Raw genomic sequence first — 20,396 nt, 5'->3', positions numbered from 1 at the left:
GAGATGAGCGAGTATACTCGCTAAGGCACATTACTCGAGCGAGTAGTGCCTTAGCCAAGTATCTCCCCGCTTGTCTCTAAAGATTCGGGGGCCGGCACGGGTGACAGGTGAGTTGTGGCAGGGAGCGGGGGGGAGAGAGAGATCTCCCCTCCGTTCCTGCCCGCTCTCCCCCGCCGCTCCCCGCCCCCCGAATCTTTAGAGACGAGCGGGGAGATACTCGGCTAAGGCACTACTCGCTCGAGTAATGTGCCTTAGAGAGTATACTCGCTCATCTCTAACTACTAATACACTTCATCAACTCTCTGACTGGCCAGCACTGCTCATGTGATCAGCACTGGCCAACCAGAGCGCAGCATGAAGTGACTCTGACAATCGATGCATAGCGTGCGTTAGGTGGGTACAAGGTTGTTGTGGCTATCTTGGCCACAATACAAAAACAGAGCCCAGGAACAATGGTGCAGAGGAGAGGCGACAGGTAATATAACTCCCTCCTCCGGTTACTGGATAGATTTTTGTCCCGGGACTGGGAGTCACGGTGCAAATTCCATCATTCTGTATAGTAAAGTGGCCCATCCAACAGATACTGGCTTTATAGTCATCTATACCGTCTTTGTAATACATTTTAATTATCTATTCTTCGCTGTTTTACTTAGTTTTTGCTTTGCTTTTACTGTACAACAGAAACAAAAAGTCTCCTTTTTGTAGCTGGAAACCATCATCAGGCTGCTGTTGACGGACCTAATTCATTTTGTCCCCTTTTCGTACTTTGAGTTCATTATGGAGTTCTTCCCCTGTGATATCCATATGCCACAGTAGGGGCATATAAATTGAAGAGCCACCCTGGTGAAATATTTCCTTTCATCCATTATGTATCCACCCCCCAGTATACAGGTGTCTGCTTGTATTACTTTGGGTAATTATTCCTTTCTAGCTGAAACTCCTGGAGTCCTTCTCCTCTGGTGACCACCTGAGATTTACTTGGGTGTATGCCCTCTGTGTGATGGACCCTGCCACACAAGCTCTTTAGAGGGGGACACGGACACTCCTGTTGCAGTTGCTCATTTTCATTAGAGGCTCCTGTGACATCGTTATAATGAAGGCGATCACAGCTCATCCTCCTGACTGTATAATTATGGTCTGTAACTTATTTAGGTGAATATAGAAGGTAACGGTGCTGTACTCCCAGCAGGCAGAGATGGTACTGTCTCTAGCTGGTCATGTGATGCTCTGCTGATACATTATAGGAGTGTTTGCAGAACACAAAAAAAGTGAGATGGTACTTGATACGTAACAGACAGTAAGCCATAATGCATGGAAGTGGCTGCCATACACAGAGGAAACCTCCTGAGTGTGACTGGCAATCAAGTGAGGGTCAGGAATGGAAATGTATGTATTCTCTGGAGTGGCCCTTGAATGGGGTTGTCCCACAAAAAGGAGTTAGCAATTTTCCCCTATGAATAGGATAGGGGATAACTGGCTGATTGGTGTAAGTCCCAGTAGACCTGCAGTTTGGAGCGTCCTGCAATGAAGGTGGTGGCAGTCATACATGCGCACCACCGCTACATTCCTTTCAATGGGACTGCCAAAAATAACAGTGCTTAAACTCTGCTATCTATGGTGGTCCCATTGTAGTGAATGGAGCGGCGGAGTCGCACAGACATGAGCGTTAGTCTATTTATTCGTTCAGTGACCTTTGAAACCTCCATAGTGGGGCTCCCTGCGGTCAGACCCCACCGATCAGGTAGTTATTCCCTATCCACATAATGGATAACTTCCAGAGCCCCTTATGGGACACAACATTTGTTACTGAGCAGTAGCTTAAAGGGGTTGTGCCAAAAACAACTTTTATCACCTATTCATAGGATAGGTGATAAATGTCTGATCAGCGGTGGTTTTACCCCTGAGATCCCCATGGATCCCGAGAAGCCTACCTCTTGCAGCGAGGAGCACATTGAATGGGGCCGCGGTCGTGCATGCACAGTGCTGCTCCATTCATTTTCAATGCTACTGCTGGAGATAGCTGAGCACTTGCACTCAGCTATTTCCGTAAGCCCATTGAAATGAATGGAGCGGCACCACACATATATGACATCACTCCATTTAATCTGAAGTCACTGCGAGTGCAGAGAGCCTGTAATGATGAAAAGAGGGAGACATGGGACCCCGTTCTTGGGATTGGTGAGGCGCACAGCTGTGAGACCCCCATACCGATCAGACATTTATCACCTATCCTGTGTATAGGTGAAAAAAGTCGGTTTTGGTACAACCTCTTTTAAACATGGTCTTCAGAATTTTTTTTTCAATTTCTTTGCTTGCAGTCAATGAATAGAAACGTTCATCATTTAGATTGAGAGGCTGATACAAAGTGATGCAGAGTCACAGCTAGACAGCTAATGTACCCTGTACTAAACCCTTAGCTGTGTGAGTAAGCAGACATCATGGAAATAGTGATGAATTACAAAGTATATTAGAAAGCTGTAGCATTGTGGAAGCGGTGTTACAATATGATGATGAGTGCCCCCCCGTTGGACACTTGTTGTCATCTGTCACTCTCTGTCAGCCTGGCCCATGACAGTCTTCTGACGAGAGCTAAGGAGTTCTGGAGTTAATGCAGAAGACAGAGGTTAGTAGCCCTGGGAGACTTCCAAGACCAGATGTTGCGGGGTTGATGTTACTTGATCTCTAGAAGGAAGAGGATGTATGTCTTCCAAGCCTCCTCCCCCGATGTGCAGTAATTGAGTGCAGCCCTCCATGTGGAGACGGCAGGTGCGGCTTCACCAGTGGATGTAACCTCCACCGTCCTGGGTAACCCCACCAAGTGCCGGGGCCTCCTCCTCGCCTGCTTTCTTGCAGTGGCTCCAAGTAATCGGATTAGCATCTAGTTACACATAGCGGTACATGTGGCTGTGGAGGCAAACGAGGCTCCAGGACACTGCTGAGGTCAACGAGGCACCGAGCTCCAGGGCTACCGGGGACTATGGAGACATTGTACAACCTCAGACCAATGGAGGTCACCCTGTTATTATGGGACATGGGCCTGAAGAAGTCTTCTGACCTTTCACTGATGGACCATAGGGATCCATCGCTGTCTGAACGCAAAGCGCCACTTGTTGTATACAACGAACTACTTATGTGCGCTCATAATGAAGAGAACCAGCCCTGTCACTTTGGGCGCACCCTTTAATAGTCAGCTATATACAACGAGTGCCGGCTTTGTTGCAGACAATGGGTGAAACAGGGAGGAAGGCAACTGTAAGAGTGTCATCCCCAGAATCAGCACCCCAGCCTTTATGAGCCCATTGCTTTAAAGTGGAGGGCCACCTTATATATAGGAAGTACAAGTCAGTGTACGATCGCTATATTGGCCCCTTACTAATATATAAAGGTTTAGTAATTCTACGCCATTTATTTTTACAAGCGACACCCCTTCGCCATCTAAGTCTTCTTGCTGGACAGTACTGCTGCTTCGTCCTACAAATGGCCGACAATGGAAGGGCAAGTGATGCAACCCTGCGATCAGCACCTCGCATGCTAGGTCAGTGGCCTGCTTCCCTGGACCTGCATCCAGAAACAGAACTGGCGCAACTGTAGAGCATCTCAATGGGGGGCAATGGTGGATGGGGTTGTGCAAGGTTTGCCTCCATCGGTGGCCATTTCTCCAGCAAGAAAATGGTGCAAAATGACTGCAGCCTGTATATTAGTATTTACCCATATATCTATCACAGTTTTCTATGTAAGGCTGGCTGTCCACGGGCGATCTTTCATAGCGATGTACACAAGCGGGAAATCTATAGTGATTTTCCACTCACATCTAAAAATCGCAGCATGCCACATGAACCTATCATGTAGTGCTCCCCTGCGGCGGAAAATCGCTTGCGATATTCCGTCGCGGCCGTGGACAGGCGGCCTTAACCCCCTTAAGAGCTTACTGTATACGATGAAGTCAATAACACAGTATACAGTAAGCTCCTGTGCTCCCTCTAGGGGTGGCTGCAGGCAGTCAGTACTTTAACTCTAAAGAGGTTCTCCCACTAAAGACATTTATCCCCTTTTGTCCACCGCACAGGGAATAATTGTCTGATCGTTAGGGATGCGGCTGCTTGGACCCCCAGTGATCCCTGAGTGCCCCATATCAATGAAGCGATGGTTCATCTTCACTTTTATGTGACAGGCGGAGATTGATGTGCTCTGCAAACCCCCCATCATCCCGTAGAAGTGAATGCAGTGGTGGTCATGCATGTGCACTGCCACTCCATTCACATGAGGGACTTAGTTGTGCCGGTCACAAAATCGCGGGGGGTCCCATTGGTTGGACCCCCAGTGGTCACACATTTATCCCCTATCTTGTGGTTAGGGGATGAATGTCTTTAAAGGGAAAACCGTTTAAAGGTGTTTTCCAGGATCAAAACTATTGGTGACCTATCCTGAGGATTGATCACCATTAAAAGATCAACGGTAGTCCTCTGATGATCAGCTCATAAGAAGTTGCTAAGGATGGCTAAAACTGTCAAAGCGCCGACTGCGGCGCAGTGGCCCTTTTTGGTACTTCAGCTCTCTCCCATTCACTTCAATGGGAGAAAGCTACAGCAATAACACCATGGGCCACTGCAATATGAACAGCATTTTGACAGTTCCATCTGCCCATAGCTGCTTATTATCAGCTGACTGGAGGGAGGTTCTGAATGACAGACCCCGTCCCCCACAAATCTATTGTAGTTGACCAATCCTGAGAATAGGCCAGCCATAGTTTAGATCCTAGAAAGCCCCTTTAACTCTGTGTCGAAGCAGCAGATCTGGAGCTCCAACCTCTAAAAGAGCGCAGAACGTTACAACTGAAGTTTGATAAACTTTACTTACTACAACCCATTGCACCCCCTTTTAAGCATCTCGTGAGTCTCCACTCCAGGTACTAAAAATCCCAGCATGCCCTTCTTATACCTTGACATATATAAGCACACAATATATATATTTTACAGAGCTACTGCCCCCATCGAGCCAACTCCTGCCCATAATGCTGAGTGAAGGATCATTAGGATCTATAATCTTCTCCATAAATTGCAGGCCGTAATCATTATTACAATCAGGCCTCGCTCGGCTCCGGGGGATGAAGACTTTTTTTCTACATACATTTCACAGTAGCCGAGGCTTTAAAATTCTGCATGTTGACATAGGAGCTGCCCTAATTAAGTAGAAGGGGATGGAGGGGGGGTATATTATACCGCTATATAGGGTGTGTGTCGTTAAATCCTGTGCCTGCCTGGCTCCGAGCAGTAAACTGTATTGTGTGCGTGCCCCGCTATTCCCACAGGGGTTCCCTCGGAGGCCCCTCTCTCTTGCTGGCTGCTGTTTCTCAAACCCAAAGGGGGCTCTGGAGTGGACAGCCGCTAATGAAAAACAAATTGTTATATTACCTAGCAAAATAATTTGCAGGAAACCTGAATTAGCTGTGATGGCGGAAAAAAAAGTCAGCTGGAGCCCATAGAAAGTGTGAGCTGTGCGGAGCCTGGAGGAGGAAACTCGTTATCGCCAGCTTCGTTAGTGAGCGGAGAAGTCTTATCTCGCAGTGTTACAGATGTGATGTGGTGTGAGATCACATGTCTGGTTGGCGGAACTACAATTCTCAGCATGCATTTGCAACGGCATATTGGATTAAAGAAATTTCTCTTAAAGGGACCATATCACCATTTTTTTTAAATTAAAAAAAATACATATAGAGAAACGTTTTGCACTTTTCTCAACGTTTTTTATTTCCCAATTGTAGAATTATTTGCTATTGTGTTGACTATATATGGGGGCGGCCATTTTGCCTGAGCTGCATTTAACAGCATTAAGGCCACATTCACACGAGAACAAAACTCGCGCGAATATGAACTCCATTCTTTTGGATGGAGTCATACAGATAAGCGATGCTGCGAGGTAAAAAAAAATTCTCTGCGTCTTATTTTTTCGAGCCCCTCGGAACGCATTGCCCGTTGTTTTCAATGGGACAGTCGAACAAATCGCATGTCGTGTGATGTACAAGCGGTGCGATCTGTTGTTTCCCATTGAAATCGATAGGAAACCCTTGCCGATCCTCTGACACACGTGAAACAAGTGCAGGGGGATCGCAATTTCACTGAATTGATGTAAGGAATTTTTGCATGAAAAATGCCTTGCATCCGCCGGTAAAACGCATGTTGACAAATGCGATATTGCGCTCGCTCATGTGAATGTAGCCTTCTAGATGAAGGGCAAAAGCCCTGGAACAGCTATCTGTGCATGGGCTCTGACTTTGCTTTCAATTTCTGGGCATTGTTGCAAGAATTGTATAGAGTCGAACATTGACTTTTGGTATTGCTGCCTGCCAATAGGTGGCGCTGTGGAGGTATTGTTTCATCTCCCATATTTGCATATTACCCAGAGGAGTATGAATGGCCTTATAAGTCTCCTCATTCACCGTCTAGGTGCTCTCCCTAAGGAGAAAAGATAGCATTTCTCACCCTCTGTAGCCTTAGGGCTCCTTCACACGGGCTTTTTTTTGTATCCGTTTTTTGCAAGCCCAAACTAGGGGTGGAACTTACAGAGAGAAAGTATAATGGAGACATTTGCATGTCTTCCGTATTTTGGACCCGCTTCTGGTTTTGGCTCGCAAAAAACTGATACAAAAAAAGCCTGTATGAAGGAGCCCTTAGAGGGATGCTTTACAGCAGCTTCATGGGCCATCACACAATGGACAGGAGGGGACCCATTGGCTTGTATGCATACTGGTCTAGACATGATCTATGACCTGCAGAGGTCATTCTACACGGAGGGCAGTACATAGTCACAGCTAATACCTCTTGTGAATGGTGGATCCTGTATTATCTAGCTCTCAGTGTAATCCTGCCTGTGATGTTATGACCCATTTACACAATTTACAAAATTTGTTCGAATCAATGAAAATGCGTGATAATCGTGACGTCTAAACACAAAGCCATCCTTTACTATTCGTTTACTTTTCGCTCACTTTCAACCAGCATAAAAATCATTGCTGATGCGCTCACCTCATGCTGCGTGTAAACGTAGAATGTGAAGCGCTGAGCGAGAAGTGAGCGATTCTCAGCGGTGATCTGTCTAAACATCCTGCATCAGCGCAAACAACAGTCGTGCTTACCCGCTCATTTAGCCAACAGTCGCCCCATGTAATTGGGGCGTTACTGAGATGACGGCTGCAAAGCTCTCTTTACAGATCATGAAGTGACAGACTAGTATGAGGCTCTGTGCTCAGTGTGAAAAATCCAAGATTTTAGTTGTTGTTTTTTTTAAAATACAGATTGAGGGCTTATTCAGACAGCCGTAAATTGTTCAGGGTTTTTATGCCCGGTCGATATACGCTGTCCCTCTTTGCAAGAGGAGGAGGCGAGCTGGGAGCAGTGCACTGAGCTCTCGCCTGCTCTCCACCCCTCGCAACTGCTTGCAACAGGAGGGGCGGGGCTAAGATTGCTCTGTCCCGCCCGCTCATTGCTGGCTATGGACAAGGGGAGGGTGTGGGAGCTTAGCCCCACCCCTATCCCACCCACTCCCATTGCAAACCGCTCAGAGGGGAGGAAAGAAGCAGAGAGTTGGTGAGAGAAGGGGGGAACTGCTTAGATGGAAGAGTATATCGGCCAACCATGAAAATGCCGGCCAACATACGCTCGTGGGAATAAGTCCTAAAACTGCATTTTTTTTATTAAAGAAAAATCACAAAAACTTCTTACAAAATAGGTTTACCATAAAAATGTGATTTATACAATATGTGATTTTCTGATGACACATTTCCTTTAAAGTGCAACGAATAGCAATGCAATGTATTTTGCTTAAAGGGTATGTAGACTTTAGCAACCAATGTTTTCACCGCCCCATTGTATTTATCATAAACAATGAATAAAGTTTGCAAATAGTTTTAATTAAACATGATCTACTATTTTTTGCATACAGCTCCTATACAGATCTATGTGTCTCCATGGTTACGGACTACAAGCAAATCGTGTGTAGTCTAATTATATTGCTGATACTTCGCTGCCACTGATCTCTATTGTCAATAACCTACAGACAGTAGAGGGCTGCAGGATCAGACCACAACGGGTGTGTTTGTAGTCTGTAGCCATGGAGACACATAAATCTGAATAGGAGCTGTATGCACAAAACGGAAGGAGATTTTAAATCAAGACTATTAACAAAGTTGATTCCTCTTTAAAGGCGCATTTAAGACATTGCAGATTTTGGTGCAGGTCCACACCACAATCTGTTGTGTCATCTATGCGGATCCGCAGCAGATTTCATTTTTTTAATTGAAGGGGTACATTCTGCTGTGGATCCACTCCAAAATCTGCACGCTGCGTAATTGCGCAACAAAAAGAACACTTCTGGAATTCATCAGCTATTTCAAATCGGTGCGTCTTTGAACAGGCCCTGCAGGCAGAAAAAGTACAGTAATAGGCCAATATGTGCAAAAAAGTCTTATTCATAACGCAAAGAAACAATGTGTTACGCAATTGCGCCTATGTCCGTGTGAAGCTGACCTTAAAGTGAAGCTCCGCGTTTTGGAAATGGGTGATTTAACAGTACTAACAGATTGTCAGAAAACGTCTTTAGATTGTTATACTAGGCTACATTCGCACGAGCGAACGAGATATCGGGCTGAGAAACCCCGATTCAATATCGCGCTTGTCAATATGCGTTTTACTCGCAGATGTAAGGTGTTTTTATGGAAAAACGCCTTGCATCACTTCAGTGAAATTGCGTTCCTCTGTCGCTTGTTTTACGCGTTTTGGAGGATCGGCAAGTGTTTTTTATTGATTTCAACCGGAAACATCACAGCGCACTGCATGTTTGACTGTCCCATTGAGAATAATGGGCGACGCGAAAAAATAGGACATGCAGCGATTTTTCTTTACCTCGCAGTATCGCGGGGAAAACATCGCTCATGTGTATGACTCCACTCATAAGAATGGAGTTCATATTTGTGCATCTGACAACGCACAAACGTTGCGCGAGATTCACCCTCATGTGAATGTAGCCTTAGGCAATTGCTTAAATACAAACACCAAGACAATATTTTACTATCTTGGCATAAAGCCTTCATGGATAAATTGTCCTCCTGCTTATATGCTGACACTCTGGAATTACTAGTTTAGCAATTCCCTAACTCCTACAGTTACGTGTAATGAGTCCCTCTCATGGCATAGACTAGTGTTACCCACCCGGCGGCTCTCCAGCTGTTGCAGTACTACAACTCCCTGTATGTCAGGGCATGCAGGGAGAGTTGTAGTCCTGCAACAGCTGCAGAGCCACAGGTTGGGGTACAGCGATAGAGCTGGCAGGAACAATACCTGTTATTTAATATATGATAAGATGTTATTGAGATGATGCAAATGTAAATAATATGCAGCGAGCGGATCACATGGTACTGCGGTTGAACTACATTTTCACACTACTTTGTGTTTTCGCTACAGAGTACAAATATTTATGGATGCACATACACACTGGCTTACAGATGCACACACAAAACCTCGCTGGCTTTGGCATCGCCCCCCCCTCCGTGCCAAGTGCTTAAACTCTATTTCCCCAGAGGCGGCACCTGGTCCCTTGGCAGGCAGAGCAGGCAGCTGCGTGGGCTGGAGACGACTCCGACTCTGTCACAGGGATAAAAGTCTAATGGAAGCCGGCTGGACCGACTTAACCATTTCACCGACTCGGTCAGGACGATGGCCTCGCTAAAATCCAAACGATGGCCTGAGTTCATGGTCTGCAAGGCTAATTAAAGGGGAAGGGAGGGGGAGTATACCTTTATCTCATCTTCTAATCTGTCAGTTCAGACCCCCAATGATACCCAACTGCAGAACCAGAACCCATTTCTGGCATAGCTTTCAGAACTGAAAATATTCCACAATGCTTTTTGGTTTACCGATCCAGTGAACTTACCCTTTCAAGGTTAATTTCTTGAAGATACATTCCACGAAAAACAGATACATTGTGTTATCCATATTGGAGGGGCGGAGCATGATGTAGCGATTCAAAGACACCAGAGAGAATGCTCTGCCCCTGCATGCTCATGCTCCGCCCCCGCAGAGCCACCAGGCATTAGATGTATCCAGAGTGTAAATTTCATAAATGTTTTTGAAAAAAGGAAAAACTTTTACCCCTAATTTGGTCACCCGAAAAGTCTGGTAATATGGCAGTTTCTTCCGGAATAGAAACTACAAGATAATATGGAAATTTATAACACTTTGGGCTTTCAGCTTGAAGGTTTTTTACCCTATATGTGAGTTTTATATACTTTTTTTGTGACCATCTAATAATCCATAATATATGATAATTCCATCACTATTAGATACTGGACTGAGTTCTATTAAAGGGGTTGTTTCAACAGGGACAAACCCTTTCAGAATGTGGCACCCAGGGAGAGCAGGTGATCGTCCTGGGTCCCGCTCCTGACACACAGATGATTTTACCTGACCAACCAGACCATTGAGATGAATGGCAGTCCTGTAATACAAGGGTGGCACAAAGTCGATCAAAACAGGAGCTGCTCTGCCAGAGGGGGTCTCTCTTTAGGGTAGTTGGAAGTCCCAATTGATAGCTCTTATGAACAGGAGTTGTGCCTTTGGCACAGGCCCCTTTATGTGCCATCAGTAAAACCAGTATCATGTCCAATAATCAGACTTTCCACTACATTTATGTAATATGTTTTTATGGTCAATCAAACTTTTTGGAAAGTATGAATATTGGGGCGGACACATCTCTATAAGTCATCAGCAGGTGGAAAGTTTATGGCAGCTGGGTGACTATGAATTTAGTACAAACCATACATTAAAGGGATACAGATGTAGCAGAGAGGAGTCTGTTATTTTTTGTCTTTTATGGTTCATAATAAATTGACGAGTCAAGATAATGCAAAAGTAAGGACCTAGGCTCCGCTACATACAGATGGGACAAATGTTACCTGGACTATGATAGCGCAGCATTGAAGGGTATTTTTTTAAGCCATTAAAAAGTTATTGTTTTCTCCTCTTAACACAACAAAACTCATTGTAAAGTAATTCAAACCGCCCTGATGGAGTCAAGCTAAAGAAAAACCCATCTGCATGACTGTCACAAGCCCTTAGAAATTGTCGAGTGTTCCTGACTTTTAATATATATAAAAATTTTAAGGGGGAGGGGGAAGTTTTTTTTTTGCAAAAAAAAAAATCCCACAGTTGGACCCGCCACCGCGACTCCAATAACAATTATAAAAAGCGCCATAAAACGTGCATGAAATGTCAATGGAGATCTTCAAGAGTGTGTATTAAATGGCATATCAGCATTAAAGTTTACAGCTTCCTCTGCAGAACAGGAGTCTGTCCATAAAGCCCAGCTGAATGCAGAGACTGTGTGTGAAAGAAGCAGGGTTTTGTTTGAGTGCCAGATCCCCCCTGCGTTACACTGCGCGCTTCTCGTGCGGAGGCTCTCCCCGCCAGTGGAATAAATAAATCCGTAATTGTGAACCGTCAATAAAATAGCAATTAACTCGTGGTTGGACCCGCGTAATTACAAGGTTTTATGGGAGCTTTCTAAATCCTTCTGGCTCCTTGCACGCTGACACTGTGCAGGTAATGTGCGATGCACACAGCTGTCCACTAGAGGCCACCATTCAATTCTGTTGAAGATCTTAACCAGGAAACAATCAGCTTGTTGGTAATTGTTCTAGGTGAAGTCGTTGGCCCTACTAGATGCAACCGGTAATTAAGGAGGTTGCCTGGTCAGAATTAGCTTTAGAAAATTAAAGCCAAAAGGGTTAATGCGATAAAACAAAGAGTACTTATCTGTCCTCAGCCCTAGCGATACAATGCTGCAGCCCCACAAATCCTCAGGTCTCTGTTGACAGCGGAAGTCACATGACCGCTGACTGCCAATCAGGGGCCGCAGCGTCATCACCCGTTCTTCTGACATCAGTGCTCACACCTCAGGGGCCAGGAAATCGGAGCGGTGATGCTGCGGCCTGTGATTGGCAGTCAGCGATTACCTGACCTCCGCTGTCAACAGGGAACAGAGGAATCGTGGGGCTGCAGTGCTGAATCGGCAGGGTTGAAGATAGGTAAGTAACTTTAGTTTTATTGTTTTCAATGTTTTGGCTCTGATTGGAAAAAGTTTATTCTAACCAGACAACCCCTTTAAACCAATCAGTTATGTTTGGTAAAAGTAAACCCATTTGGATAATAGTAAGATATCTGTGCCTCCAGGAAATTTAAGGGAACACTCCAGGCAAAACTAATGCAGTGTGATATATCTAGTGAGTGGAGAGGGGGGTGGGGGGCGCGACATAGATTTTTACTTTAGTGTCATGCTCTGCCCCCTGTGGTAGGCATAACAGAGGGTAGCAGTTTTCCCTGAAGTGCTACTTTAAGATTGAATGCTCTGAAAATGAAAAAAAAAATGACTAAATCCAAGGAGAATAAAGTGCAAAAAAGGCGCAGAGCAAGTGTGACTGTAGTGGCCTAGCACATCATCGCGTTCCCCTCCATAACAGTCATACATGTTTGTCTTATGTGGATGAGCAAAGCCTGTCTTATTATTTTCAGTGTGTTTGTTGCACAGCTGCAGCGCTTGAGAGGTTAACTTCAATAAAATCATTGTCTGCATATCAATGTTTCAATCTGTCATGTCATATGGTATGAGTGAAGGTATAAATAGGAGTGATTAAAGCAGGAAAGGGTCTGAGTTCAATCTTCTGAAGTAGCAAGAGGTTCACCTAACACAGAATCACATGGAAGCACCTTCAGCTTCCTTCTGGTGAAGATAGAAGCGGAGGAGAGATAGCCCATGATGTCTGAAGTATGGATGTGAGTGGAGTGAGCCTTGATCATATGAGAGAGTATTCCTAAGTAATTCTGTAAGACAAGGCCAGTGCAGAGGTACTAGTTAAATTCTCTAGTTTTCCTATGCGGCCGTCCAGATTCCCACGTAGAAGTACGCTCTTGCTGACAGAGTGTCTGTGGAGTGACCCTCCCCCTTTCCTCCTCCAAAGTGTTCCATTCCAGGAGAGGTTCCTGGCAGATAACGTAGACTGCAGGATCGGTGTCATCCTAAACTTCCTCCCTGAACTCAAATCTCGTCTTGCCTGCACTGTAAACTAGGTACTTAAATTGCCTTGTAATCGTCGCCTAGTAGGTTTGCCGAAGATAAGTTTATACCGGGCCGTAACCGTTCCTAGGGACCCGAGGTACTCAAAGATTGTCTGTTTGAAGTTATTCTCCGCCGGGTATCATCGCAGTGTGCAGGAACGGTGGCATCACCCGTGACAACTACAACACGCATCCTCCTGTTTATTGACATTCCCTATCCTAGGGGTGTCTTTGGTGGCCTGCAGTGATACTCTGGCCTTGGCTGTGTGTTATCCCTCTGGGAAAGGAGTCTGGTAAGTGGCGCCATGACAAGCCAACACTTAACCCTCCCAACTCCCCACGTATGTCAGGTGTCCGGGGTCTCCCTATGGGATGCTGAATGACCAGGAGAGGAATCAGGATCTTGGATAAGTTGCAAGGGATACAGACACCCACAAATAGTGGGGGAGCTGGCTAAATATTGAAGCTCTGCCCGTGTGATCCAGGAAGGTGTAACAATAAAGATCACTGTGCACCCCTCGGCACGGTAGTACACAGACATTGAAAGCGGATTTCATAGTTCTGTCAATGATGGCCGCGCATGCGCACCTCCACTCCGTTCAGCTCAGTGGACCTCCGAAGACACAGCAGCTGAGTTTAAGAGCTCAGCGATCTCCAGCAGTCCCACTTAAGTGAATTTAGCGAAGGGGCGCAAGTGCGTCCATCTCTGTCAGAACTGCATGCTGGGGCTGAAATCTCAGGATCAATGGGGGTCTCAGTAGTTGGACCACCACTGATCAGCAAATTACCCTCGTCTAGCTGAGATGAGACAAGTCCTTTAAGGAACTATGTCAGTAGTCCTTGCATAGCTTACTGGGACTTCTAGTCCTACATAACCTGTGTATATCCAAGGGCTGATTCATTTTGCAGGGGGCTGTCACAAAATTGCATTATGTTTGGGGTGCAACATTCCAGCCAGGCAAGAAGGCTGCTTCCCTCAACACAAAGTATATAACGGGACTAGAGATCTGAACGGCTTGTATGCAATGTTATGTTCACACGTTGCAGAAATGATGCATACACACCCCAATAACATGAACAAATCTGTACAATTTCATGCAGATTCCACCACTGTGAATTCACTATGGAAAATCTGCAGCGGACTGAACCTGTTTGAACTTACCTTAAAGGGGTTTTCAGGGCTATATTAAAATGAATGAGATCTGTGCCTGCAATTACCCACGCCGACCACTACAAAGTATCAGAGCTATCTGCTTCTGCTCTGTACACTGTGTATTGCAGCTGACAGCTCATTGCCCGGGGTCTCCAGCGACGGACCCCAGCCAATCAAGTATTGATGACCTATCAGGAGGCTGCGTTTACACAAAAGTATTTTTTTAATACAGGTTTTGTATTGAAATCCACATTGGAATCTGCATCAATTTAGCATCCCATTGAGTTTAATAGAAACTTGCACCATGCAAACTACGCCATGATTTGGAATTAGTCTGACTGCATCTAATCCGCGGGTAGATCCCAAGCATTAGCAAGTGAAAATCCAAGCAGAAATCTGCAATAACTGCGGATTTCTGACACATAGTTCCAATGAAACCCGAGTTGGATTAGTCTGATGCAGATCTGAAAGCGTGTGAATGTGGCCAAATGGGTTTTTCCGAAATGTCATGGAAGGGCAAGGCAGGGAGTCGCAGTGTAATAGTGACATTATTGTGACATCAATTTCGCCATGATGCCCCTGCTATACAGTGTTACCCATGGGCACAACAGGGCTGATAGCACGTATAAGCATGCATGGCTGCTGTGTACAGAGGCCGTTTATGGTGGTCTGAACGCTGCAAATGGAGCAATTGCCCGGCTGTCAGTAATTTGTCACAGTCCCTCCATTTGGTCCATTTATACATTGTATGCTGCAAAAAGCAGAATTGGTGGTTGCAGGTAGACACCTTATGTAAGATGATTTCTATATATTAACTAATTGGCGCCAATTTGTAGAGAAGATATCATGATTATAACATTGCACTGGGAAATCGCTCACTGTGCAATTCCATAATATGTAATGTGGCTCTAAAGGCGAGTGTAACCTTAGTGCTGTAATCAAGGGTGGAACTATAAAGGGTGCAGGAATAGCAGTGGCACCCAGGCCCTGATGCCCAAGAGAGGCCAGATAAGAAGTAATGTATATGAATGCGTCATTTATAAGACTGGTTGGATCGGTCTTTAGGATGACAGTGGTCACTATACCGTCCTGCGATATTGTTCTCAGCCCGCACCGTATTGTAGATGGTAAGAGGAGCCAGCGGTGGCCGGGAGATTACACAGCAGCTGATTCTAGCGCTCCATCACATTCCTGGTCGGACCCCAGAGAGATGGATATTTATGTTCCCACTCGGTAAACATAACTGAGGCTTTCCCTAATGAGTGGAGGCTGCTGCTGTGGTCAGCGGGGATGAAGGGAGCCAGTGTCAGGCCGGTGCTGGGAGGGCTGGAGCCCACCGGCTGTACAGAACAGGATGTCAGGTAGATTCCTTACTGTATGCTATTTATGAGAGGCCCAACACAAGCAGCTCTTTGTAGGGCGCTGTGCCCACATGTAGACTGTACTCATGTATTGTTACCACCCATGTGAACACCTATCACTTATGGGGCGTAGTGCAACGGTGACAGGCATGCAACGGTCTGCTGATGTGAGAGAGCCAATGAAAATAGCTGGGCCTCAAAGAAATATTCAGATGAAACACCTGATGGAAGTGATTCACATCAATACCTCTGCGCCATGACCAGTGAACAAATGGATAAATATTTATGTCACCCCTTATCAGTGACTTTGCAATTTGCAGTAGATGTAGATTGCATATTGCACACAAAGTATTGGCAAATGACATATATACAAAAATGACATGTCCATTGGATTTATAAAAATCATTTGTTCCCTTTATGTACATAACTACCATAATACTGCCCCCTATGTACAAGAATATAACTACTATAATACTGCCCCCTATGTACAAGAATATAACTACTATAATACTGCCTCCTATGTACAAGAATATAACTACTATAATACTGCCCCCTATGTACAAGAATATAACTACTATAATACTTCCCCTATGTACAAGAATATAACTACTATAATACTGCTCCTATGCACAAGAATATAACTACTATAATACTGCCCCCTATGTACAAGAATATAACTACTATAATACTGCTCCCTATGTACAAGAATATAACTACTATAATACTGCTCCTATGTACAAGAATATAACTACTATAATACTGCCCCCTATGTACAAGAATATAACTACTATAATACTGCCCCCTATGTACAAGAATATTACTACTATAATACTGCCCCCTATGTACAAGAATATAACTACTATAATACTGCCTCCTATGTACAAGAATATAACTACTATAATACTGCCCCCTATGTACAAGAATATAACTACTATAATACTTCCCCTATGTACAAGAATATAACTACTATAATACTGCTCCTATGCACAAGAATATAACTACTATAATACTGCCCCCTATGTACAAGAATATAACTACTATAATACTGCTCCCTATGTACAAGAATATAACTACTATAATACTGCTCCTATGTACAAGAATATAACTACTATAATACTGCCCCCTATGTACAAGAATATAACTACTATAATACTGCCCCCTATGTACAAGAATATTACTACTATAATACTGCCCTCTATGTACAAGAATATTACTACTATAATACTGCCCTCTATGTACAAGAATATAACTACTATAATACTGCCCCCTATGCACAAAAATATAACCACTATAATACTGCCCCCTATGTACAAGAATATAACTACTATAATACTGCCCTCTATGTACAAGAATATAACTACTATAATACTGCCCCCATGTACAAGAATATAACTACTATAATACTGCCCCTATGTACAAAAATATAACCACTATAATACTGCCCCCTATGTACAAGAATATAACTACTATAATACTGCCCCTATGTACCAGAATATAACTACTATAATACTGCCCCCTATGTACAAGAATATAACTACTATAATACTGCCTCCTATGTACAAGAATATAACTACTATATTCCTGATCCTATGTACAAGAATATAACTACTATAATACTGCCCCCTATGTACAAGAATATAACCACTGTAATACTGCCCCCTATGTACAGGAATATAACTACTATAATACTGCCCTCTATATACAAGAATATAACTACTATAATACTGCCCCTATGTATAATAATATAACTACTATACTACTGCTCCTATGTACAGGAATATAACTACTATAATACTCCTCCCTATGTACAAGAATATAACTACTATAATACTGCTCCCTATGTACAAGAATATAACTACTATAATACTGCTCCTGTGTACAAGAATATAACTACTATAATACTGCCCCCCATGTACAAGAATATAACTACTATAATACTGCCCCCCATGTACAAGAATATAACTACTATAATACTGCCCCTATGTACAAGAACATAACTACCATAATACTGCCCCCTATGTACAAGAATATAACTACTATAATACTTCCTCCTATGTACATGAATATAACTACTATAATACTGTTACTATGTACAAGAATACAACTACTATAATACTACCCCCAATGTACAAGAATATAACTACTATAATACTGCCTCCTATGTACAAGAATACAACTACTATAATACTACCGCCTATGTGCAAGAATATTACTACTATAATACTGTTACCTATGTACAAGAATATAACTACTATAATACTGCCTCCTATGTACAAGAATATAACTACTATAATACTGCCCCCTATGTACAAGAATATAACTACTATAATACTGCCCCCTATGTACAAGAATATAACTACTATAATACTGCCCCCTATGTACAAGTATATAACTACTATAATAGTGCTCCTATGTACAAGAATATAACTATTATAATACTGTCCTCCATGTACAAGAATATAACTATTATAATACTGTCCTCCATGTACAAGAATATAACTACTATAATACTGCCCCCTATGTACAAGAATATAACTACTATAATACTGATGCCTATATACAAGAATATAACTACTATATTACTGCTCCCTATGTAAAAGAATATAACTACCATAATACTGCCCCCTATGTACAAGAATATAACTACTATAATACTGCCCCCTATGTACAAGAATATAACTACTATAATACTGCCCCTATGTACAAGAATATAACTACTATAATACTGCCCCTATGTACAAGAATATAACTACTATAATACTGCTCCTATGTACAAGAATATAACTACTATAATACTGCCCCTATGTACCAGAATATAGCTACTATAATACTGCCCCCTATGTACAAGAATATAACTACTATAATACTGCCTCCTATGTACAAGAATATAACTACTATATTCCTGATCCTATGTACAAGAATATAACTACTATAATACTGCCCCCATGTACAAGAATATAACTACTATAATACTGCCCCCTATGTACAAAAATATAACCACTATAATACTGCCCCCTATGTACAAGAATATAACTACTATAATACTGCCCTCTATGTACAAGAATATAACTACTATAATACTGCCCCCATGTACAAGAATATAACCACTATAATACTGCCCCCTATGTACAAGAATATAACTACTATAATACTGCCCCCTATGTACAATAATATAACTACTATAATACTGCCCCTATGTACAAGAATATAACTACTATAATACTGCTCCCTATGTACAAGAATATAACTACTATAATACTGCTCCCTATGTACAAGAATATAACTACTATAATACTGCTCCTGTGTACAAGAATATAACTACTATAATACTGCCCCCTATGTACTAGAATATAACTACTATAATACTGCCCCCTATGTACAAGAATATAACTACTATAATACTTCCTCCTATGTACATGAATATAACTACTATAATACTGTTACTATGTACAAGAATACAACTACTATAATACTACCCCCAATGTACAAGAATATAACTACTATAATACTGCCTCCTATGTACAAGAATACAACTACTATAATACTACCCCCTATGTACAAGAATATTACTACTATAATACTGTTACCTATGTACAAGAATATAACTACTATAATACTGCCTCCTATGTACAAGAATATAACTACTATAATACTGCCCCCTATGTACAAGAATATAACTACTATAATACTGCCCCCTATGTACAAGAATTTAACTACTATAATACTGCCCCCTATGTACAAGTATATAACTACTATAATAGTGCTCCTATGTACAAGAATATAACTATTATAATACTGTCCTCCATGTACAAGAATATAACTATTATAATACTGTCCTCCATGTACAAGAATATAACTACTATAATACTGCCCCCTATGTACAAGAATATAACTACTATAATACTGCCCCCTATGTATAAGAATATAACTACTATAATACTGACCCCTATGTATAAGAATATAACTACTATAATACTGCCCCCTATGTACAAGAATATAACTACTATAATACTGATGCCTATATACAAGAATATAACTACTATATTACTGCTCCCTATGTAAAAGAATATAACTACCATAATACTGCCCCCTATGTACAATAATATAACTACTATAATAGTGGCGTTTCCTCACCTGGAAAAGGATTTGCAGAATCCCATTGACAATGCACATGCGTCTTCCCATGAATATAAAGAGCGGCGCAATCAGTTCGATGAAATGATTGACCAAGGTTTCAAACTGGTGGAACCACACAGGGTTGCGGTGCATGTAGTAGGCCAAAGGGTTTGGCACTGGCTGAGTCTGCAATAAGAAAAGAAGAGGCATTAAATAAGAGTTGGCCGTCATGGCTCCTGGGGAGGTGATACAGTATATCAGCACAACATTGTTGGCTCTCACTGCAGCCACTTCCATCTGTTTCAATGACTGCACGACCTAGTCCGGGCTGCTGGGAAGGGGTTACATAAGGATGTGGGATTCAAGGCGCTTCCAAGCTGAGAAGGCCTCATCTAATTGAAGGAGACAAAACATCTTTAAATTATTTGTAGCTGAAGTAGGGAAGGATAAAGCAAGAGGGAGAGAAATATGTACAGTCAGAGTGAGGGAGAGACATTCACAGCCTATATAGACCATATATATTTACATATATGTAGTAGTGCTGCTTTATGGTTATATTGACCTTAATTCTCCAAAAAGACTTCGACCTGCTGCTCGTGATTTGGGTACTCGTGAGTGCTGAGAAACCTTTCCCGAGTACAGAAAATGGATCGGCTATCATTT

At 42.9% G+C, this 20,396-nt stretch overlaps 1 protein-coding gene across 1 annotated transcript in view; it reads right to left on the bottom strand.

Moving 5' to 3' along the window:
* LMF1 (lipase maturation factor 1) overlaps positions 1 to 20,396 on the bottom strand; it is a 352,396-nt gene that overhangs the window by 100,201 nt on the left and 231,799 nt on the right. Inside the window, exon 6 of the mRNA XM_066576613.1 lies at positions 19,752 to 19,919. Within this exon, the coding sequence (XP_066432710.1) occupies positions 19,752 to 19,919 (168 nt within the window). The remainder of the gene's footprint in view (positions 1 to 19,751; positions 19,920 to 20,396) is intronic.

The sequence above is a fragment of the Eleutherodactylus coqui genome, chromosome 8 (assembly GCF_035609145.1).
Source record: "Eleutherodactylus coqui strain aEleCoq1 chromosome 8, aEleCoq1.hap1, whole genome shotgun sequence".
Classification (NCBI taxonomy): Eukaryota; Metazoa; Chordata; class Amphibia; order Anura; family Eleutherodactylidae; genus Eleutherodactylus; species Eleutherodactylus coqui.
This window is presented reverse-complemented; position numbering and strand designations above follow the sequence as displayed.